The sequence below is a fragment of the Notothenia coriiceps genome, unplaced genomic scaffold (genome assembly GCF_000735185.1).
Source record: "Notothenia coriiceps isolate Sejong01 unplaced genomic scaffold, NC01 NC01_scaffold00026608, whole genome shotgun sequence".
NCBI classification, from domain to species: domain Eukaryota; kingdom Metazoa; phylum Chordata; class Actinopteri; order Perciformes; family Nototheniidae; genus Notothenia; species Notothenia coriiceps.
This window is the reverse complement of record NW_011359309.1, coordinates 12,800-37,057: the sequence shown is the minus strand read 5'-3', so window position 1 is coordinate 37,057 and position 24,258 is coordinate 12,800. Positions and strand designations below refer to the sequence as shown.

General features: G+C 39.5%; 3 protein-coding genes across 5 annotated transcripts in view; 1 reads left to right on the top strand and 2 right to left on the bottom strand.

The window, feature by feature from the left end:
• Window positions 1–24,258, bottom strand: part of LOC104957232 (leucine-rich repeat-containing protein 16B-like) — a 50,676-nt gene that overhangs the window by 13,858 nt on the left and 12,560 nt on the right. The gene's annotated exons all lie outside the window — the stretch shown is intronic.
• mnx1 (motor neuron and pancreas homeobox 1) lies at window positions 9,093–12,543 on the top strand. Its single transcript, XM_010784832.1, has 3 exons — window positions 9,093–9,588; window positions 11,090–11,250; window positions 11,874–12,543. Exons 1-3 carry the CDS (start codon window positions 9,093–9,095, stop codon window positions 12,162–12,164), a joined length of 948 nt encoding a protein of 315 aa, XP_010783134.1. The 3' UTR covers window positions 12,165–12,543.
• Window positions 16,460–20,572, bottom strand: LOC104957230 (transcriptional repressor CTCF-like). 3 transcript variants are annotated; one of them, XR_799651.1, is made up of 5 exons: window positions 20,368–20,572; window positions 20,157–20,289; window positions 19,818–20,054; window positions 17,774–18,873; window positions 16,460–17,250 (listed from the first exon to the last, which is right to left on the bottom strand). XR_799651.1 is itself a non-coding variant. In XM_010784833.1 (5 exons), exons 1-5 carry the CDS (start codon window positions 20,539–20,541, stop codon window positions 17,232–17,234), a joined length of 795 nt encoding a protein of 264 aa, XP_010783135.1. In that variant the 5' UTR covers window positions 20,542–20,572; the 3' UTR covers window positions 16,460–17,231. The 3 variants fall into 3 exon arrangements, 1 of the variants encoding a protein (XP_010783135.1); XR_799652.1 differs by having other exon boundaries at window positions 18,489–18,873; XM_010784833.1 differs by having other exon boundaries at window positions 18,642–18,873.

Below are 24,258 nucleotides of genomic sequence, written 5' to 3'. Positions count from 1 at the left end.
CCCCTCTGTTTTCAGCCCTTTTCCAAAAGTGTCTGTAGCTTTAAATGCTAATGAGCTGCTGCTGCTGGCCACGCCCCTCTGAGAGATGATTGGTTTAAAAAAACACAATGGTGCTCTGGGAGGAGATGCAGGTGATAAGGTGGCCGGGATTACCTTGGTTGGTGATTGGCTAATGGTTACACAAGCCAAAACATCGTTATGACATCATAAAGTTGCCAAAATCTGATCAGCTCATTTTCAGACAGGTTTTTATATAAATGGATCAGGACAAAAATAGGGAATCTTTGTTCTTGAAGCTTTCAGAATCTATTTACACAGAGGGGACACATGTTGATGTAGAAGGGACATGAAGAAGTGGATTTTGCATAATAGGTCACCCTTAAATTATTAAAGTTCTACTGTTGTGGCTTTTATTATGAATTTTTCTGGATGTCTTGAAGAGATGTGTCCCTTGTGAAATCAATTTACACACTCTTAATCTTAGACATGCGTGCAAATTGGGGTTGAGTATCTTGAGATTTTCAGAGAATTTAAGTTAAATTCAATTTCTCTTCACCTTAAATGCTTCCAAATTGTGTTATCCTTTCACTTAAAATGATGATTAAAATTACTGAAACTCTCCCTGCATTGGGTGCACCTTAGTAGATCAACACATTTAGCAAATTAAATGTTGGGCTTGGCAGGGAAACTTGAGCAAATGAGCAAAATCCCAGAACATGTTCCGTTATAAAGACTTCGGAACATCTTAGCAATATATCAGTCATAATTAAAGCAATATTGTAAAAACAACACACCCTGTGTTCTCGGTTCAAAGATGATTAACCAACCACAGACTGAGTCATGTCCTTCTCTTTGTCACTGACTGTTACAATGGAAACAACTGTGACCTTTAACGTTTAACCTTTATAACAAAAAAACAAAAGCTCCGAGGAGCAACTATATGCAAATATAACATTGCATCAATTATTGTCATGTTTGACATCACATATGAGCTTACATATCAGCCTTTCTGCATGTTTAGACTAACATATTAAGCACACCCCTATTGATGAAACAGACAGTTCAACGACATGAAAAAGGACCGCTTCCAATATAAGCATGAAGTAAATCAACACCTCCCTAAAACAGTACGAATACACTGGGAAATACATTTGAAATGCAATGTACTCCCATTGCATTTCACATTTTATTTTCATTTTAAAAACTGAAAATACTTCGCTCACTTTCTAAATGTATATTGAAATCAAAATATATTTTTCATCCCAGGGGAAAATTAGGTTTCGTACAGTTTATCGTTTCTTAATACGTGTAGAGTATAATATGTTTATCAATTTTTGTTTTAGTAGTAGATGTTCTTTTTATTTTATAATGTGTGCTCTTTGGATACTTTATAGATATATATATATATTTTCTTTTAATTTCGATATGAATAAAATGACGTCATTGTTGGGGAAATATTTTCCTCGGCCCATAACTTCGACCCAGTTTATCAGTGTGTAATGCCCTCACTGAGCACCTGAGCCTTGGGTGTGCTCTCAGTGTTTTGTCTCCCTGTTCCTGCCTGTTGGCGTCAGCTGAGAGAGGTGTTATTGTTCAGAATTGGTTTGGCAACCTCTGTGTCACCTCATGGCCCAGAACATGTCTTGTGAATTCTCCGGCCGAAGCTCCAAATAAACCATCAATGTTTGCCATCAAAGTTCCTGCTCTCCCCGTTTCTCTCTGAGTCCTGACTCCATTGCTTCAAAAGTTTCCATCACAGTCATCAGCATAAAGGGGATTCTGTGTTCCATCGGGCCTAATGTTATTCCACTAAATTGAGGGTTTGAACAGACCACTATCGCGAGAAGATTAACTGCTAGTTTAAAGAAACCTTGTCTGCAGCCTTTGCTAATACTTATTGGTTTTGAAATATTTCTATTTGTTTGGATTTCAGCTGTAGCGTTTTTATATAATATCTGTAACCATTTAAAGGTCCCATGTCATGCTTTTCCGGTTATTACCCGTCCCCTTGTGTGTTATGTAGCTTTTTCTGCATGTAAACGGTCTGCAGAGTCACAAACCCTCAAAGTACACCCTGTAGCGAGTAAAACTCTAACACAGAAAATACCTGTCTATGCTGCCCCAGAACGCCTCGTTGGAGATTTCTCTTTTTCCATTGTTTTCTTCCTGGGTTCTGTGACGTGCCCATACCCAAATGGACCCATTGGTCCAAATGGACCAATCTGTGGAGCTCCTCACATACAAACACTCTCTCAGCTAGTGGAGCCTCGCAGAAGCGAAACTGTGGCGCTTACACTGTAGGTGCACCGTTTAGGGTGCGGGGGGTGCGGGTGCTAGTGGAGACTCGCAAATGGGGGGTGTAGCCCCCTCAGCACATTTATTTTCACAACCAAATCTCCAAAACATTGAAAAGATCCAGTTGACACGATCAAAATCCTTTTCAGTGTCCAATGATAGAAGTGCTGTATCTGCTTTTACTTGGTTAGCGTAGATAAAATTAAGCCTCTGGAGTCTAAGGGTATTTTCTCGATTTGTAGATGTTTCCTTAAATCACCTTGTAAATATACTTCTTATAACATGGCACCCCATGTGTTACATATCAAAATGTTCAGGACAATCTCTGGTCTTGCTATAAATGCAAACGACTCACCTTAGAGCACTGTGTGATGAGATAAGTAGCTCTAAAGCTTAAAATGTGACAAATCCGATTTTTGGAAAATCTTCAAAACTCTTGTGAAAACACGTACTCATGTCATCCAATTGTTTTGGTGTTTTAGATTTGGTTACCAAAGTCTTAGGATCACAAAAGTAGTGAAATATTTGAATTACACTGTATATAAATGTGTAATTCATGTCTAAAATGAAAAAGATTAAATTCGAATTTTGAGTAAAACTACTTTCACCACAGATACGTTAGGACTGAATAATGACTTCATATTACATACCAAGGTTCATGTGATGTGTACAAATACAAATTGAACATTCAAACTTTTTTTTCAACCAACAATTTATTAGAAATATGTTTTTTTCAACCAACTATTTATATAAATATAAGAAACTGGAAAATCTCACTATTTAAAATATTGAACATCACAACTTTCAACCAACTATTAATTATAAATATAAAGACAGTGTCAAGGTCTTTGTCCGTCTACCAAGACAGTGGGTCTGGCTGCTGTGTAGGTGGGGGGTACGTGTGCTATACGAGACCTCCACGAGACCTCCTTGCTGGCTAGGTTGAAGGTGATGGCTGTGGTGGAGCCTTTGTGCTGAGGTGTATCTTGACCTGGTGGCAGCCGCAGATGGAGGTGGAGGCAGCTGTAGTGATGCTGGTCTGCTGGTCCTTGGTGGTGATGGCTCTGGTGAAGCCACGGTAGATCTTGACCTGGGGGCAGGCACAGATGGATGTTCTGGCTGCTGGATAAACGCCGCCTGTGGGCCACTAGGCCCAGGCAGCTGTGAAACGTCTCTGTAAAACAAATTAAAACGTAGGACAATAATTACTACTAATTTAATTGAATTAAAGTTCAAGTAAAATGTTGCTCAAGCACAAATAACAATGCACACATAAAAAGAACGTTTGGGAGGTGGAGCAGGAGTCTATCTCTCTCTCTCTCACACACACACAGGTATTTCCAGTTACTTTACATTCAGTATAAAATCACAGACACACATATTAGACCCTCCAGAAAAACGCAATTCTGCGATCGCAGAATTTACTGCATAATCAGCAAAATGGCGCAGATTTTTAAAAGGCCGCATATTTATCAAAAGGCCGCATAAGCCCCGCATTTGTCCACACAAAGTTGAGAAGAAAAAAAGTTAACTCGTCTTCACGTGACGTCATCAGCTCGCGCATCACAGAATGTAAACAACACTGTATAGAGCTCATTTAACAACGAACATTTCGCAACTTTCCGCATATTTCCTAACTTCCCGCAATTTCACCGCATAAAATCAAATANCGTCGTACAGGCCTATAGGTCGCTTTACATGGTGAACAAACAAACAAGACGAGGACACAAGAGAGGACACGAGAGAGGAGAGAAGAGGACATAAGAGAGGACACGAGAGAGGAGAGACGAGGACAATAATACTATATATAATACTGTAGGAGACGTGAATATCTCCATTCAAAGCGTATTGATAACACCTTTTAAATGTAGGCTTCTTATAACATGGCACGGGTGTTACATATCGAAATGTTCAGGACAGTCTCTGGTCTGCTATAAATGCAAATGATTCACCTTAGAGCACTGTGTGATGAGATAAGTAGCTCTAAAGCTGAACATTTGACATCGGAAAATCTTCAAAACTCTTGTGAAAATACAAATGTACTCATGTCATCCAATTTTGTTGGTGTTTTAGATTTGGTTACCAAAGTCTTAGGATCACAAAAGTAGTGAAATATTTGAATTACACTGTATGTAAATGTGTAATTCATGTCAAAAATTAAACAAATTAAATTGAGTAAAATAGGTGTTTATCACTCTACTTTCACCACAGCAGGGACTGAGATACATCAGGACTGAATAATGACTTCATATGACATACCAAGGTTCATGTGATGAGTACAAATACAAATTGAGCATTCAAATACAAATTAAATCCCCCAAAATAAACGTATTTTTTTAGCCAATATGCACCAAACCTTGGCGTCATCATTCATCCAATAATTTAAGGGGTTATCTCAGCTGCTGTGATGATTGAATTTCACAGAGAGACTGATATATATATATGTCTTCCTAATTATCTCACATTGACTCTGATATTAAGACAGATCAATGATTATGATCCACAAATGTTTTTAAAAGCAGTTTCCTGGAAGAAGCCATCAGGTATTTATGATATTAAGGGGTCCCTTTAAATTGCCTTTTCATAATGAACACATTTACCCAGGGTAATTAATATATAAACCCTCCCGATTTGTCACTTTGATTTGTATTTTAGTTAATTGTGAAAGTAATTACAGAGTCTTCCGTTTCCATCCTGGGTTCCTTATTAATTCCTTCTCCCCTGGATGTGATGAAAAGGAACCATAAATCCTGCTGATCGGTGAAGGCCAATACTAAATGGCTCCATATTTCACTTCTGCTTTAATAGAAATATTCATGCGGGGCCCTTAATGAAATTAAACCCACGGGACAAGAGGCTGTTACAATAATCACAGCAGCTGAGAAAACCTCTAAATGATTGGAGGGATGCGATGACGCCGAGGTTTGGCGCATTTTGGAAACAAAATAATACGTTTATTTAGGAGCGATTTTTTTTAATTTTCTGCCATTGCTCTATCGTAGCTTTCACATTAAAAAAAAATCATTATAAGTTAGTTAAATAAAGATGGACAGATATAAATATGTGTTAAGATAATGCAAGAAATTGAGCCTTTTTCATTTAGTAGTGAAGTTTACTTGAGTACGATTTGGGGGTACTTGTACTTTAATAAATAAGCTATATAATTATAGGTGAAAATACCAAGCAGAAGTATACAAAATAAATTAAATTAGATCCACTTTTAGTCATAATCCGGGTTTTAAATGGGGTTTAACGCACAAACAGTACCTTTTCTTGGTATATTTTGATGCCAATTCTTATCTTATATTTTACAGTGTCTTTCTACTCTTTCTCAGACTTCCTAACAGAGCCCCTCCTCCAACACACACGAACGCGCACATGACAAATGAGGGCAGGAGATAAGTTTGTGCACAGATGGAAGGCTGACAGGCAGGTAGGCCATCCAGTTACTTTAGCCGGGCCGGCTCAGATGATTGGTCGTGCTTATACCACGGCTTCCACAGATGACATTTTTTTATGTATTTATTGTCAAAGCACTTAAGATGTTCATTGCTATCGGGATGTTAAGAGCATTCCATGGAATATAACAAAAAGTGTTTCTGAAGTGAATTACCTACCCTTTAAGTACAATGTGGGGGTACTTGCTTTAATAATAAGCTATGATATAGGTGAAAATACCCAGAAGTATACAAAGCAATTAAATTAGATCCACTTATAGTCATAATCCCATTGCATAATCCGGATATTAAATGGGCTTTCACGCACAAACAGTACCTTTTTTTGGTACAAAGTATATTTTGATGCCAATTCTTATTGACTTACATTTTACACTGTATTTCTCTTACTTAGGTAAAATAGCTGAGTACTTCTTCCAAAACTGTCTAAATGATTGGAGAAATGCGTGAAACACTTCCGTTTGGGATGTTTATTTCTTACTCGTGGATTCATCTTCCTATTATACACACATGCATTTCCAAACATTTGGACTACCTATGTTGCAAATGTATTATCTTTTCAATTTACACACGGCATCTATTGCACGTCTGTCCGTCCTGGGAGAGGGATCCCTCCTCTGTTGCTCTCCCTGAGGTTTCTCCCATTTTTCCCTTTAAACTGTGGGTTTTCTCTGGAAGTGTTTCCTTGTACGATGTGAGGGTCTAAGGACAGAGGGTGTCGTATTGTCATACTGATATTCTGTACAAACTGTGAAGTCCACTGAGACAAATGTAACATTTTTGATATTGGGCTATATAAATAAACATTGATTGATTGATTGATTTATTTAACCTTTACAAAATAATGTTAATATTCTGCCATATTTGCATACTGTTCTGAAAGGGCTTTTAATCACAACATGTTATAGTATGAGTATATTTTGATACTTAAATGGGTCATTTCACACTGTATTTCTAAGTCAAATATCCAAAACGGTCTAATTATTGGAGAAATGCGTAAAAACACTCTGATTTGGCTCAAATAACATGTTTATTTAGCCTTCCACGTCATCAAAAATATTTTGTAATGCTATATTTGCTCTTTCATGCATAGAAATGGACCCAAATAAATGAGTTTAAAGGAAGTGAGCATCGTGATTTTAGGAGTAAGACATCAGTATTTGCCACCATAAATAATGTTTTCTCCCATGATTCCTCGCAGGACTACACTGTCTAAATGATTGGGGAAATGCGTAACACTCCAAAAAAAAAATATATATAGCCTTCTACGTCATCAAAATATTTGTTAATGCCATATCTGCTCTCATGCATGAACATTGAGGCTTTTGGGAATGTTACAAAATGGACGATGTCATATTTGCACCGATTCTCCATAAATTAGTGCCCAAAAAACACATATTAGTGAATGAACTCTCTGTGTCTCTTCCTCTCTTCTTTTTAATTTTTGTCCCCCACTATCCCTCGCAGCAGACTCACATCAATCTCTCCGTTATCATTCTGTAATTGGTCATGATCATCAAGGTCCACAATTAAATGGCGATCCGTTACTCTGAATCCACCCGGTGACTTGTTGATTTCCCCCGAGCAAATAAAAGTCCTGCTTCTCTGATGAATTGACAAAAACTAATCAGCTTTATTGGTAGACAGGTTAAGGGCAAACGGGTGTCAATAATTCTCATTTTGACCTCCTCTATCCATTAACTTTAAGTGGCTTATTAGACCCGGAGCGCACAGGCCTATTATCTTCATCTCCTCATCACACTTTCAATTACTACCTTTTTCTGCTGCTCGTTGGCTCAATCCGCGAGAATTTGACTTATTTTGACAGCCAAGCTTTTCTAGGAGGAAGAAAACCCAGTTGCATGCTTTAAGAGATTGATTCAAAACAATGTTACCTGTTTTACATTTGATTTGTTTCGCGTTTGAATCTATTCAATTACTACTTTGTGTTGCAGCTATCTGGCTCAATCCGCGAGACTTATTTTGACTGCAATGCTTTTCAGGGAGGAGGGAAATCCAGTTGCAAAAAGACGAAAATCCACTTACAAAACATAACAAATGAGTCCAGTCTGTCACACTTTCAATTACTATACTTTATTTTCTGCTTCTCGATGGCACACTCCGACTTATTTCGACAGCCAAGCTTCCATTGCAGGAGGGAAATCCAGTTGCAAGCGTTCAGGGGGTGGATCATATATTAAGAAAAAAAACACAAAAATCTCCGGTTTTTTATTTAATGTTTTTTAGCGATAACAAGTTGTATTCCATGCATCTGCAAAAAAAAAACCTGTAACGCTGTGCTGATGCATGCTGTTGGAGGCAGGGGGGTTAATCAATTCTGTTATATGGCTCCATAAGAGGCCAGTCTGTCACCTTGAGCTGCAGCGACAGAAGGAGCTTTCACTTCAATTTCCCTGTTGGCCTCTCCGGCTCAAGATGGTCCTTTTACGCACAAACCAAAGGCTCTTTATCTTATGTGTCATCTAAATTCAAAAAGGGGAAACGAGCCTGAGAGCTTTACGCTTTTATTGTGGTGTAAACATTCATGTGGTAAGGTTTAGCTTATTTAATATTCCCTATTTGTTAATAATATGTCATTTATATTCGTTTTTCAGGTTTAAAATATTTCTCTTTGAGCTCCAAGATGTGGTTTAAATTCAAGGAAATTCTGGGTTTAGATAATAAGCAATAAGAGGAAATCCTCTGCACGTATAATGCATATTTTTATATCAACAAAATACACATTTGTTCTCTTTTATAAGCCTATGGAGTGTGCGATGCTAAATCAAGTGTTACTTCTTCTCCTGCTAAATAAGTCATGAACATTAAAGCAATCACCACAAATGTGTTGCAAGTCAATGCAATATATGAAAATACTACAATACCCGTATCAACAATGTAATATAACACTGTGCAGAATATACTGTTTACCGTCTTCCTGCAGCTTTTCACTACTTTCTGGCTTCGATTCATTTTTTATAATGTTTTTTATAATTGGATTGAGACATTATTATTAGATTTTAATTCTTGATGAATGTGTGCTTTCTACTTTGCTAAATACTGTTTTTATTCTGTCTGTATGGTCTCCGATCTGATTCTTTTACTCCATACATCCCGTGATAATGAATTCATTTTCCTGTAATAATAGCGATATTATTTCCGGCGCGGTGGCTGATGGGACATCCCCCTGCAGACGGCTGCACCAATCACCTTCCTCCTGCAGGCACTAAGTGTCACGTGGAGCTGCTCTCTCGAACTCCGGACCACATCATAACTTTGGAGAGGTGGGAAAACACCAGTCTTCTCCTTCTCCTCCTCCTCAGTTTCCAGCAGGACGCACAGATGGAGAAATCTAAAAACTTCCGCATCGACGCGCTTTTGGCAGTCGATTCTCCCAAAGTGCAGACTTCTCCGCTGGCTCTGGTAACTTCCCTGTCTTCCTCTTCCTCCCTCTCCATCCCCACGTCTGGTTCCATGGACTCTTTACGCGCCGAGTCTTTACGCGCAGACTCTTTACGCACAGAAACGCCGTCTCCACCGAGGATTTCAAGCTGCGGATTGATCCCCAAACCTGGTTTCCTGAACAGTCCGCACAGTATGCTCGGATTACACCATCAAAGCAACGGAGGAATCCCCACCCAGGCTCTGTACGGACACCCCATGTACAGCTACTCTGCTGCGGCTCTAGCAGGCCAACACCCCGCCCTGTCCTACTCGTATCCATCCCATCATCACCACAGCGACCCCATCAAACTGACCGCGAGCACCTTCCAGCTGGACCACTGGCTGCGCGTGTCCACGGCCGGGATGATGCTGCCCAAAATGTCCGACTTTAACTGTGAGTATGAGTACAGGCCTTTTTTAGACACTTAAACGGTGTGATTGCACCCCAAAAAGTCAGATTTATGTGCCATAATTTAGCGAATATAGCTCTAGATATTAACACAGCTTCTGTTCTGGTGTTACCACTAAATCAAATAGTAATATAAGTACATCTTTGGTTATGTATGACGACCCAAACATAGGTAATAGTCTTCTTTATGTGTAAAAAACGGTGTGAATGCATCCAAAAAGTCTGATTTATGTGTCACAATTTAGCTCGAAAGATAATGAGATATTAAGACTTTTTTCACCCCTACTAAATCAAATAGTATAAATACATCTGGTTATGTTTTGGCGACCAGCTGATCCTAATAGTCTGCTTTATGTGTCATAATGATGTAATAAATTGCTCTACAAATAACGAGGTATTAAGAAAGCTGAAGTTATCGTTTAGGAAAAGGCAAACATTTCTTATTTCTGCACAAAATGTCCAGCTGGCCTTATTTGTAGCCCCTAAAACGATGTGATTGCACCCAAAAACACTGATTTATGTGTCATCATTGTTGCTATATATAGCTCTAGATACTAAGACAGCTGTTTTTATTTAAAAGGCAGATAGTTCTGTTGTTGCTTTAAAAATACGATTTTCTTTATTTATGGTGCATTACTTCCCTCACATATATGATGATGGAGGAACTCAAATGGATAGATGGATTGTTTTATTAGAGGATGCTCTGGCCCTTTTTTTTACCCTCAACTAAATCAAATAATAATATAAATACATCTTTCGTTAATTTAGCCAACCAAAGCCGATCTAAATATATTTGATAACACCCCAAAAACGTCAAAAAATGTGCCATACTCTCCTCTAATATATTAAGACCGCTTCTGTAACCTGCTATTTGTCATTTTGCTTCAAATTAGAGTGATTTGGTGATTATTTCCCACACACAAATGATGCTGTTCTGAATGGAGAGGCTGTCAGAGTGATGGTTTTTCAGAGAGGAACTAAAATGGACAGATAATGGACAGTGGGAAAGTGTCATCAGAGTGTGAAACCCACAGCGACCTGCGATCCCTCTCAGAGACTGCCTGCTTGTTTCTGCTCCTTCTAACAGATTTGTTCCAAATAGAGAAGCAAATAGCTCAGAAATTCAGAAGAGGACCTTGTTGCTTTGGGAACACAGAGGATCAGATTATTACACAATAACAACAGAGAGGTGTTCATTTATCCCCCTGCAACACGTCTTCGTTTTCAGTCATTCGTTTTGCACATAAATCTCCTTTTTAGATGCATTTAATGCCAGGAATGCAAGCAAAATAAAGGTTCTATATTGATGTTTTTCTGTCTTTCTTGCAGCTCAGGCACAGACAAAACATCTGTGATTATTCCTGTTAGCCATCATTAGCAGGCTTTTCGTTTCGCACATACATCTCCTTCTTTAGATGCATTTTACGCCACGAACAAACAAGTACTCTTTAGGTATTATATTGATGTTTTTCTTTCCTTCTTGCAGCCCAGGCGCAGAATAACTTGCTTGGTAAGTGCAGAAGACCCAGAACTGCTTTCACCAGTCAGCAGCTGCTGGAGCTGGAGCATCAATTCAAGCTGAATAAGTACCTGTCACGACCGAAGCGCTTTGAAGTGGCGACCTCCCTCATGCTGACAGAAACTCAGGTAATTTACTGCTACTCTGACTCATTTTAAAACATCTCACCTGACCGCCCTCCCTTTTTAGAAATTGTTTTTTTTTTTAAAAATGCACTCAATTTTCTGGAAGTAATTTAGAAGCTATAATTATGTTTTTGTGTCTTGATGGAAATACAGCCTTCCTGGTTCTGAACAAAGAAATGTTCAGAACCAAATGTTCCGTAACATTTAAAAATACTTTGGAACACCTTACAGCTCTACGTCTTTCTATTGTAGCCTATTTTCCTTTGATTTAATGTATTTTTCAATTACATATTACATACCTTTGTAAATAAATGTTTTCAGTGTAGGATTATTTTAACACCGCGGAGGTTAATGTCAGCTGGACTGTCGACCTTTACGCAATCTTTACGCACGTGTGGCTTCCTTCTACAAACCATAAAACAAAACAAAACAAAAGGGTTTCAATATTTCCTGCTGTGATTTTATGAGCAATAACACCTTACAGCTCTACGGTATGAAGGTCCATCTCATCTTATACCTCACAGTACCTCTTTGCGGGAAACTCATGTTGACATTTACGCGTATTTACGCACAGGTAGCCTCGTTTGTTTAAACGACTGAAACTAAATTATATTTCTTCTCCTCAGGTTAAAATCTGGTTCCAGAACAGACGTATGAAGTGGAAGCGGAGCAAGAAGGCCAAGGAACAGGCGGCTCAGGAGGCCGAGAAGCAGAAAGGAGGAAAAGGAGGCCAGGACAAATCTGAGGGAACGGATAAGTCGGACTATAAGAGCAAGACGGACTCAAAAAACGGAAGAATCAGAGACTTTAGAGACAGTGACGACGACGACGAGGGGGACACCTTCCTGTACAACTCGTCAGACTGCTCCTCAGAGGACGAGGCGAATCACACCAGTGATATCAGTCCGCAGCCTTGAAGCTTGGGAAAAACGTGGAGATTTGTAATGACTGTGGGGGGGTTTCGCTATATAAAAAAAAAATGCATGCAATCCAACCTCTGATCACTTCCTTGGAGCATTTGTTTGTCATGAAAAAAATAGGTCAAGAATATAAGATCATTGTGTCATAAAGCAGCAGATTTAGGGTTTATTTCAGGAGCATCTCCACTGTAAACTGTTGCATGGCTTCAATGCAAACTGCTGTGGTTCAGTAACACCTCACAGCTCATACAGTAAAAAGTCATTTGTCTTTTTGTTCCTTGTGGTGTTCCGTAGCTGAAAAACAATGTTATGTTTATTTTTCTACACTGTATTTATAAATCCCAGTGCATGCTAACTTATTGTTTAGCGTCTCTCATGGTGCAGAAACAATGTGAAATAAAATGTTTTTATATAAAAACTCACATACAATATCAGCGAAGGTTTTTGATTTTTTTAAGAGAAAGTAGTCCCTTTGATTTACGGTGTGCTGCAGCGCGGAGGCACGCAGAGGCTCGTGTTTTCCGCCTCGCTCTGACAGGTTGGGTCATGGGAATCTCTGTTAATAGGCTGTCGGATCTGTGCAAACGGTCAGAGAGAGCAAACAGCGGACTGAGAGGAAACATTTCACACCACTATAGCAATGGCTGTTGGCGTTAATAAAGCTGTGAGTCGGCCTGGGGGAAACTCTGCGGCACAGGAACCACTTTAAAACTTAAATTAGAATAGAATATAATCCTTTATTGTCATTATACAGGTACAATGAGATGAGTAGAGCTACTCCTTTGTTTTAAGGTGCCATCAAAGATACAAAAAAACAAACAAGAGACGTACAACATTCAGGAGAAGACAACATACACACAACAAGCATTCATACTTCAATATTCAGATCAAGTTAAAGTGCAGGAATATATCGGTTTAAGTACAAATAAATGTTAGTATGTGTATATATATTGTGTTAAGCCTGGATACAAACACATTTAAGTTGTTTTATTTTTTATTTACACGAGCAGATTTAGATATTATTCTATATATAACATATGTGTTGGAGTTGAGACCAGTCTTCGGTCTTCAGACCACTTTTTAAAGGTCTTGGTCTTGACTACAAGAGCCCAAAAGCCTAAAGGTTTTGTGGTGGAATAAGTACTCAGATATTATATGTACGGTGGCCTCCAGGAGCACATGCATTACAAGATACTTCAATTAGGAGAAACACACTGCAGCTTCAGAAACGATGCAAATATAAAAACACAAATGTGCCAAAACATCTTCACCAACTTCACGAAAAGTGCCCAGCTTTTAGAAGACATTCACAAACTAGCGCCACTTTTTAATGTCCCCTGGTTTTAAGCGTTGAGCGTTTTATACTTGCACGATTTCATTTTTGCAGTGCTTTTTAATAAACGCTGTGTTGTCAACGACCTTCACCTCTAGGCCACCGTATATTATTCAGTAAAAACAGTTTAGCAGCCAAATATATTTTAATTGTGAAAGTACTGAATATCCAATATATGACATCACTGGTTTGAAATCAGGTGAATATCCTTTTGACTCTGCAGCCTGTAAAGGTCAGGTATTTCCATCCAGAGCACATTATATGTATTAGTTGATTTAACTTGATCAATAACAACCTGCAAAAGTAACTAATGTTGTGTGTTAAATGTTTAAAGTGGCATAACATGGAATCACTTAAGTATGAATATCTCTAAATTGTACTTAACTACAGGCACCACTGTTTATCCAAATATATTACATTTTGTTACGTTTTTTTTAAATATTAAAAAGGGATTTATTTCAAAAAATGCATTAAAAAAATGAACTGTAGGTGAATTGAGTTAGATTCACTTCCTCAAAAGTGAACAAAACATCCCAGCAGCCTCATTTTCCTACCTGCACACAGCGTTACTTATTCAGTAATGACCTTTCGCTATGTTTAGGCTGACACTGTGACTGAGCCTTTAAGGCCGCTTGAATACCTCGAACAGGTTTACAATGTGCATCTTTACAGAAAGCACTCTGTATTATGTTCCTCTGTTCTTCCCGCAGTCATTAGTGTTGAACTGTAGCCGGGGCTGAGTGATCATGTGCCGTTTGTAACAGGATTACTGAGCAATCTGTCGGTTATCTTCAGATGTTTGCTTTAGCAGAGTTCAGCTCAGGGTCAACCACAAACAGAGCTGCAGGTAAACGGAAACAATGACACAGTGAAACCATTGATCCCAGAATCTCCACCTTTTCACCGACTTCGTCTCCTGTTTTCAACTCAATGGTCTCGTCATTTCTTAATGAAACACTAGCAGGAAAAGGAGACAAATCAAAACAGCTTTTAAACGACTAGTTCTCTGCTTTTCACAGAATATTCTCCTTCATTTCTCACTAAAACACAGGCAAAAAGTCTCATTCACCTTCAACACGAGGGGGCTTTGGGGACATTTCCTCAGGTTGACCTTGGTGTCCCATGTCTGACCTCAGGTGGAAAAGCTGAGTCCTTATCCACTCAGTGTCTCCACCTGTTAACAGACTCATTCTCTGGGTTTCACAGAATATTCTCCTTCATTTCTCAATAAAACACCGAGCGATATTCTTTACAAAAACCTTGTGTTGGAAGCGGCAACATGTTTGTGCTTTGGGGACATTTCCTCAGGTTGACCTTGGTGTCCCATGTCTGACCTCAGGTGGACAAGCTGAGTCCTTATCCACTCAGTGTCTCCACCTGTTAACAGACTCATTCTCTGGGTTTCAACGCAGTAGTCTACATCATTTCTTGATAAAACCCTCGGAGAAAAAGTGGAAATTCTCTACGAATCCTCCAACTTTTAACGGAATTATTCTCAAATGTTCACCTAATATTCACATTTTCAACAAAACAGGAGAACAGTGGATACTCTTTACAAAAACCTTGTGTCACACATTTACCTTTCACATTTTTATTTTATTTTTTAAATGTATTTATAGAAGGACCATGCATACAAAAACATTAATCTCAGCAAAGAGAAGAGATGCAATATGCCAGATTATAGCTAATAGCTCATTTCCATCTGTGGTCCTCATGTTTGGTGGCCGATGCTTGACCTCCAGCCTCAGATTGATCCATGGAGCTAATTAATAGGAGCAAGTATCAAATGTAACAGAGCGGCTCTGCTATGCTAACCATGCCGGAAGACACTGATCAGCAGGGAGTGTAAACCCTGAATAAACTACAACACCACGGGCTCATCAGTCTAATAACAAACATCTGCCCCAGGCGGTGGTGCTCAAAGCGGAGGAAGTCTTCAGTAAAGTAGGTTTTATGTTGAGTAAGAGTGTAACTAGTATGTACTGCCTCCATGAAGGCGGGAGAACAACGCTAATTAGTTCCTTTCCACAAAAATCATCAACGCTTTAGGGAATAGGTCTGATATTTATTGAAGCTTTCACTCCATATATACAGGCACCATTATGGACAATGAGTTTGGGGTAACGCGTTGAATCAAATATCCAAAAAACAGCTTTCAAATTGTCGTGAAACATAAACATTTATTGCAGGATAATAAATCTGAATCAAGAGGCAACATGTTCAAATCAAATGGGTGAGGACTGCTGCGTCTCTGAAGCCCACATTTTAATTAATGGTTAGAATTATGTACAAGGAAACGACACACAAGTCCTTCGTGTGTGTGTGTGTGTGTGTGTGTGTGTGTGTGTGTGTGTGTGTGTGTTTTATCTGATCCGGATGGTTACTATGGTGACCGGGAACACCATGGGTGTTACAAAGTTGACTAAATCATCCAAAATTCAATGAAAGTGGTGATCAGCAATTGTACATGTTCAAATGTCTACTGTGAAGGATATCATAAAGCCTTAATGCAATCAAATGTAAAAACAAAAAAGTTATGATTGATGAAAATAGTAAATCGGTCAGATTTGACCCGAAGACAACAGGAGGGTTGAAGGACCGCACATTTGAGTGATATTTACCTCCATCTGTTCCTGAACTCTATTGAGGGGAATCTGTTGCACCTGAAATTACAGCTGACGGCAGGAGAGAGAACAGATTGAAAATCTGAAAGCAGCATGATGAATGGGTATTGAGATGAAAGTAAAAAATGGACGCCCATACTCTGTTGATTAGATGCAGCTGGAGAATAAGAGAAATGAATGAATGTAAAGGTCGTCTCCCTTATTGAACATTTAGCTTCATACAATAGATGACACTGCCTCCATCCCTACAGTCTATATACAAACAGAAAACATATTGGATAATATCAGAGCCATTGTGTGCTATTAATAGTATAAATAAAAACAGTGATGCGGCAGACATGGGCACATGGGCTGATTTAATTCTTTATCAGCTGTACAGTGTCTCATCTTCCATAATGACATGACTAAGGTTTCTCCTGTTCTCTCAGTCTGAAAACAGGGATGTGTTAAACATCTTTAAAACTTTTCTCTTTAACTTATTCTGCCGAAACAAATAAGCAGTGTGCAAACAAAAAAACAATGCTGTTGTTGCTATGCAAACAGTCTTAACATCCATCTCCCGTCCGTCCGCCTGCAGAACATAATGATAACGATGATAACGATGACGACAGGACATTTTATTCTCCTTTTACAGAATGACATGTATCTCAGACCACAGTCACACAATTGTTGTTTGTTTAAAGATTCTTACAAAATGTTTACTATCTTTCTGTTGCAATGGTTATTTACAGTGCTGGGCTGATCTAACCAATGGTTCTATGTAACTATAACATATTATAAAAGGAAGGCCACATTCAACCATCAGAGCCTGTGGTCACACTGAGAAGAAATACCTCTGGATTTACATCTTCAGACGACTCAAATCATACGGTGATCTCTTTGTTCTAACCTTGATTCAGATGATTTGAAACCTTTGTTTTGCATAAATCAGGGACATGGAGAGGACATATCTCAGTATCAGCATTAAGCAACTACAAAATGATCAGAAATGAAAAATGTCAAAGTAAAAACTGTTTTGTATCTGAACACATCTTTGAACAACAGAAAACACTCAGAAACTGATAGTGGTTCAGATGAGTTCCATCCAGTTTGGCTGGTTAGAGGGGCTCATCTGGTGGAGGACAGCCTGATGGGAGGGAAACAGACAGGACATGAGTGACCCCAACATGTTAACCATTGAAATGAAAACCTCGATGTCCCTTTCACCAACACATCTCCCAATCAGTCATTTATACATATTAGGATAAATCAGAACGCAAATGTGTATTTACATGCAAAAACACCTGCCACAGTTTTTGATCATAGATTATTTAGATATTCTTAACAATCTGGTTTAGAATACCTGTTCCAAAAGCAATGTTAATTGGGGATTGAATTAATTTAAAGAAAAAATAAAGAGCGACTGGTATCATCATTTTGCAGGTCTCCCTTGAAAAAGAGATCTATGATCTCAAGGGACAATCTGGTTAAATAAAGGTTTGAAATCATGAAATGTTCGAGAGTGTTTCTGTCTATTACTTGAAGTGAAATATGATTGAAATGCATAGACATAATTTCATTTGTTTTGGAGTATTTGGAATGTTCAAGATCACGACTAGGGTACAGCGTTTTGCCAACTAAATCATTTTCAGTTTCTTTAAACAAACTACCTCTGTCAAAGCTCGGAACACGAGGAGGACGAACATTAACAATTCCTTCGAGCATCGAGGTCAGCCAAAATAAAAACTGTTGAAAAAGAATGATGTTGTTGATGGGGAAAGTGAATCAACTTTGACAGTGTGAATGTCAAAAAGATGAAGTAGAAAGTTGAATCATTCTATATCACTGACTTCTGTTCATTTATATGGATCTGCACGTTTGCTCATGAATGAAGAAAAATCCCCGTAACTTCATTCTATAAAAGCCTCAATATTGAAATACCAAAACATGGACAAAGTGTTAAACAAGCCAAAAATATACAGCCCATATGACTGAAAGCAAGGTGTTTCTCAACCCAAGTACCATATACTACATTTCATTAGGAAAAACTACATTTAAATCTATATATACAAATATAAATGCTGCAAATTTGCTATATCAGCATAGTTGTAAGAACAGCAAGCAGGAAATCAAAGTGAAATGTGATCAAATCATTCTCAGAGCTGAGCAGTAGCTGCAGAGTTTGGTTAGAGACTGACAGGAAGTGGCTTTGGGTAGAACAAAGTATTAAATACACGATGATTCATTCAGAAGACATTCAAACTGAAATAAGAGCAGAGCAGCCTGGGAGGACATCTGTGTGAGCTTTGCTGTGTGTGTAACTGAGACCCACAGACATCAGTGTGTCGTGTACATGGATGTGAAGTTATTTTAGTGCGTATTTACGTGCGGCTTCCCTTCTTTTGCATGGTTGGTTTAGCAGCCACTTTAATGGCCACCATTAGGATCTGCCGTAGGTGCTATATAAGGGGGAGGCCGGGGGGGTGGAAATGTTTATGTGTTTGCCAGTTTCACTCATGGTCCGGCGTGGGGGTTCACCGGTCCATCATGCTGAGGATCATCTCTGGCGTTAGGTCTCCGTTGGCGGCGACCGCTGTCTCCTCGTTCACAGCCAGCTCCACAGTCTCCAACCCCCCCCCGTCCAGCCCCTCCACCGTCAGGGCTCCCTCCTGCTCCAGGGGGGCTGCAGAGCCGTCGCCCTCTTCCTTCTTCACGATGATGTTCTCCACCGCTCCGGTGCTCTCGTCCTCCACCTGAATGATGGCAGCAGCTGCAAGCACAAAGACTCACCTCAGATCTGCACCGATATTCGGTTTATTTTGTCTTTCATGTCAAGACTAAGATTAAAGCATTACTTTACCAGCTAAATAAAAAGGAAATGTAATGCCTGAACCTTTGCCAAATCACAGGTCAGTACCATAATGCTGGAATGAAAGACATTTTCTTTCTGCATTCATCAAAACGCTGTGTATGTTGTCATAAAGCATTGGAATGGGCCTCTAGCTGAGATCAAACGTGCACAGAATTGTATCTTTTTGCCATGGTGCAAAAAAATTGATATTTGGCAACCAGTCTTGTCAACATTAACCTGATTGTTCTTTGATTTTTAAATTGAAATAATTGTTAAATTCTAGATCCGTCTGTATAAGTGTTAGTCTGATAAAGACTATGTTGTGTTTTTAAGATCATTGTTACACGTGTACCTTCCGAGGACATGGGCTAATAGCTGAATCTAATCATTTCTACTCTTTTTGAAATTAATGTATTTTTATGCCTTGTTTAATTAAGACACACTAATCTAATCTAAAACAGGAAGAATGGATGCAGGAGGGCAGCAAAGATATGTAGTTCTACAGTAGACTGACACACATAATAACAACTCTTGTATACAACGTCCGTTCTGAAAGCTTTTCCCAATAGATCACTACAGACTGCCTTTGTTTGTGTAATGTACGGTTCAGCAAATTAACATCCAGTCTGAAATGTTTAGGTGAATGGTTATCACCAGCTGCATTATAGTGATAGTTTCAGTCAGCAGTGTGTCCCTGACTGACAGGAATCACACTAAATATAGAATTAGGGTTAGATATATATATACAGGGCATGTGCTTTTACAGAACATATACATTATATAACACCCCCCCACCCATAGACTAAATGCATCCCGTATCCCGTGAAACTTCTCTATTTTCTTGTCCAATCACTTGCTCTCACCAGAAGCGGCAGCCTTGGCAGCCACCTGGGCAGACTTGCTGGGTGTTGGGGGCTTGGGGGTGTTCTTTGGGGGTCGGCCTCGTTTTCTCTTGACTGGTGGCTCGTCAGGAGCCGGGACTGGGATGGCAGCAGGGGCCTGGTCCAGTTCCATGTCCTCTAGCTGCTCCTCTTCTTGTAGCAGTTCTTCTTCCTCACCCTCACCCTCGTCCTCCTCATCCAGTTCTCCATGATCCTCCTCTGCATGACAGCGAAATAACACAGTCAGATGTCGGATAAACAAATGAGAAAAGAGCAAATGCAGCACCATGCCCGCAACTGCGTGCAATATAAAATTCTCACCGCTGTCATCCTCATCTCTCCTGGTCCTCATCTTCCTCTTCCTTCCTCTCCTCCCTTTCTTCGGGGTTGGAGATCCATTCTCGGCATCATCCACCTCACCGTTGCAGTTTTCAGAGTGGCGAGCCATGGTGTTCTACAAGAAAATACTTTTAGATGGGCTGCTGACTGTTATTAAGCCAATAGAGTTCACTTCAGATGGGAGTGTGTTTACCCTGCGAGTGAAGGTCTTGCTGCACTTGGGGCAGACAAAGGCGGTGGGGACGAAGTTGGGGTCGTGGTAGCGTCTGAAGTGCATGTCCAGCAACTGCTTCTGTCTGAAGGTCTTCTCACACTGGCTGCAGGCGTACGGTTTCTCTCCGGTGTGGGTTCGACGGTGCATGACCATGTGACGCTCCTGGAAACAGAAGCATGGGGCACATTTGAAAAATAAAGTTACACATTTGAACAAAGAGAACAAAACTTACATTTTATTTTATACAGAAAACATTTTGGTTTGACATGAAAAGGTGAATATGAGTTTTCAGTGTTACAGCCTTTATATACAGGTATTTACTTTTAGATCTGTTAAAAAAACAACGTTGTGTTTGAACCCACACATACACTGTCTGCACAGTTATTAGGAAAGTTGTATTTTTGAGGATTTATTTTATTATTGAGCAACTACAGTGCTCTCGGTCAATCCAAAAGGTGAATAAACTTCAAACCTAAATATTTAGGAAAGTGGAGTTTTGGCTTTCTTTGGAGAATATCTCTGTGTGCACAATTAGTGGGCAACTATTAGTGTACAGTATGAATATGCAACTGAATAAAAGATAAAATATATCCCATCCCACTTCATCTGTTAGTGAGAATAATAAAACAAACAACTCAAAATGTACAAATAAATATTTCTGACATTTCAAAAAATAAAATCAGTGACCAATAGAGCCACCCTTATTTTCAATAACAGTCACAAGCCTTCCATTGGTGGAGTGTCTCAGTTTGTTGATCTGTTGACTATCACCTGTTGCCGCAGCAACCACAGCCTCCCAGACAGCACTGCAGGATAATGGCTTCCTGGTGGCTTCACGTTTGATTCTTCTCAGATCTTTGGCAGTTATTTGCGTCTATTCTCTCAACACGTTTCTTGCCACCCTGTTGACTATTTGCAACAAACTTTTGAGGGTTTTCTGAACACGCCTCAATATCTTTGTCATTTCAAGATTGCTGCATCCCTCTGAAATATTTCATGTTTTTACAATTTTGGAGTTAGTTAAATAAATAGTTTGGCCCATTTTGCCTGAGGATAAGAAGCTGCCTAATAATTATGCAAACATTGATATAGGGTAGGGGTGCCCAACCAGTCTATCGCGATCGACCGGATATTCCCAGTCGATCGCGAGATGTGTCTAAAAATAGAACAACAATATTCTGTTTTATCGTTAATGTCCTATAACATAATCTTCCTGTTCCAGAATAATGCACTTGAACGCATCAAAGCTTTGTGATTGGCCGGCGTGACCCCACTGTGTCGGGCGGTGGCGTGGTGGGCGAGGGGAACGGTATTTCGTCTGACGTTGTCAGTGTCAACAGGAGTGACAGTCCGCACACACAAGAGGCTTCTCAGAGGCCCTCTCTCAAACTCAACTGCAATGAACTTTAGATAAAATACGTCCCCAAGACTAATACTTACAAGAACTAATAAGACGGTTTCTTTTACCGTTATGAAAACCAAACCATCAATGAAACAAGAACAAGGTCAGACAATGGACAAAACCTGGAAATTGAATGATATTGATTTTACGACATGTTTAGCCTAATTAACTAAATATTTCTTTTAGTAAACCGCATTGTTTTTTCACATTAAAAAAAGAAGAAGTTATATAGCGCTATTGATAGCATGGCACCCTGAAATAATAGCGCCATAATGGCATGCACTCAAAAACCCATAGCAATGACAGAGATGAACTAAAACACTAATTTCAACACAAGGGCCTTGTTTTTGCGACGAGTCCAATAGGTACAGAAAACACATCAATCCTTAACGAAATGACATTAGGTGGTAGTATAAATACCGTTTATAATGAACCCATTTCAAAACGCAGGTCCAACATGAAAGTCTAACACGAAGCAAACCGAGAGATCAATGCAGGCGCTACCATTACAAATGAGCACCTAAAACTTTACGAGAGCTAAGCTAACCTACATTACCAATCTTTTTTCCACATTTAGCTGGTTACCCAAGGTCTCTATACCAGGACCATCATACTCTACTCGGCCGCATCGAAATGGCCGCCGTCGAAAGAATAACAGAATGATGCAATTCTCTTCCGTCCTTAACGACCTGGTCCGCGTCCTCGTGTCTCGCCTGTCGCTATCCCATAACGTCAAAAAAACCGAATATCTAATAGTCTTGTAAAGTTTCCCCTGTGTCGGTAACCTAAATTCGATACCAATTGAGTAGAGCAACAATAGCAAAAATTACGGTCACTCTGTCAAAACTGGTCTGTCTGCTTCATGCGTACAATCGTAACACACGATGGACGGCCGGTAACAAAACAAATGCAAAAGACAACTATTGCCAACCCAAACCAATAGAAAGTCACAAACCCTCCACGCCGTGGCAATCAAGACAACAGAAATGCTAGTATTTGCTACACAACCTACACGCGACCCTATTAGGAATTATTACAAAAAAAATCCCCGTAATATTAAATGTACAAAAATATCAAGTAGACTTAAATGAAATTTATTTTGAATATAACTAAGACTGTGAAGAAGTAGGTTGAGGTCCTCATTGAACGAACACGTCTCTTTTTAAAATTAAAATGGAAAAATCTTCACGCTCTCTCTCTTTTTGTTTTTTCTTCTTTTTTTAGGCGCCCCCACCGAGCGGAGCGGAGGACAGGAGGTGTATGAGAATAATAGGCCATGACCTGTTAAACAATAAACAGATGACCTTGGCTCAAACTGGGACGGTGACACGAGTGAAGAGGCGGGGGGGCGGGGACCAGATAGGTCATGTCTTCGCCGCCTACGTAAAAGGACTAGCTGTTGTCTGGCTGTGAATTGTAAAGAATTGCTTGTACGGCCTGTGCCCTGTTAAACACTTGCGTCAAGACGGAGAAAAATTGACTTAAATAGGTTAGTTAAACCAGTTATCTTACTCCCGCTTTTTGCAGTGAACAGGTGGCCTGTTCAGTTAACTTTCTAATCAACAGGATCATAACATTTATTTGCAGCCTGCTCCACCCTGCACACAAAAAGCGTGGACTTATGTCATGTCACTATTGTGCATGAATAATGAAAAATTACATGTTATAAACAAATGACATGCATAGTAGTATTAAAAAGCAATGCCCCCTAATGGGGCGCGTCGTGGGACGGTTCCGGAATTTGCATCCCCTTTGTACTTGAGTCAGACTTTGAGTGTCCTAGACGACGGTTCACGTACATTGTTTTTGAAATTAGTCTTAGTTTGGGAAAAAAAACAACGAAAAATCATCGCATAATTTTCTTTACGGAAATTATCCCTACGTTCGCTTGTGAGCAAAAATTGTGACTTAACTATATCCCTGATATTAGTTAAATTTGTCTTGTCTAAATTACAAACATAAGAATTGGAAAACATGTATCATATTACTTAATTCAATTGGGTTGATTAGTGAATGTCGACTAATTAATGCACTAGATTGAACTCAAAAATAATATAGTTTCTGGACAACTTACGAAGACAATAAAAATGAGCAGGGGTTTTCCGCGGCAGACGACGAGGCTCCTTACGATGAAAGGTGAAGCGGCCCCAGAAAACTTTCTGCAATACACAAAGCGTCTGCACTGACGTGCGATCTACGATACCATCGTCGGGAACGAGAACACAACGCCGGGACCACTTTACCTGACGACACGTAAATCGACAGGAAGTCCAGGAGAGAACAACCCCGCCCATCCCTCTAATCTGCCCTTAAGCAGAGCATCGCAAAACGTGCAAAACTTTAACGACGAGGATGTAATCGGAAGAAGCTATTCGGTGCGAGCGTAACGTCTACTCTGTCTTACACTGAAACTACCTAAACTATGTTTATTAGAGGAGGCATTCACTCACTTTTACTATATAAAACAA

Excerpts from the sequence above, each read along its gene's own strand:
- LOC104957230 (XM_010784833.1), bottom strand. The coding sequence starts at position 20,541 with ATGGTCATGCACCGTCGAACCCACACCGGAGAGAAACCGTACGCCTGC. Across the intron at positions 20,290-20,367 it reads GCAAGACCTTCACTCGCAGG|AACACCATGGCTCGCCACTC; the intron begins GTAAACACACTC and ends ATTTTCTTGTAG. Across the intron at positions 18,874-19,817 it reads TGCCAAGGCTGCCGCTTCTG|CTGCTGCCATCATTCAGGTG; the intron begins GTGAGAGCAAGT and ends TTGTGCTTGCAG.
- mnx1 (XM_010784832.1), top strand. The coding sequence starts at position 9,093 with ATGGAGAAATCTAAAAACTTCCGCATCGACGCGCTTTTGGCAGTCGAT. Across the intron at positions 9,589-11,089 it reads CAAAATGTCCGACTTTAACT|CCCAGGCGCAGAATAACTTG; the intron begins GTGAGTATGAGT and ends TCCTTCTTGCAG. Across the intron at positions 11,251-11,873 it reads TCATGCTGACAGAAACTCAG|GTTAAAATCTGGTTCCAGAA; the intron begins GTAATTTACTGC and ends TCTTCTCCTCAG.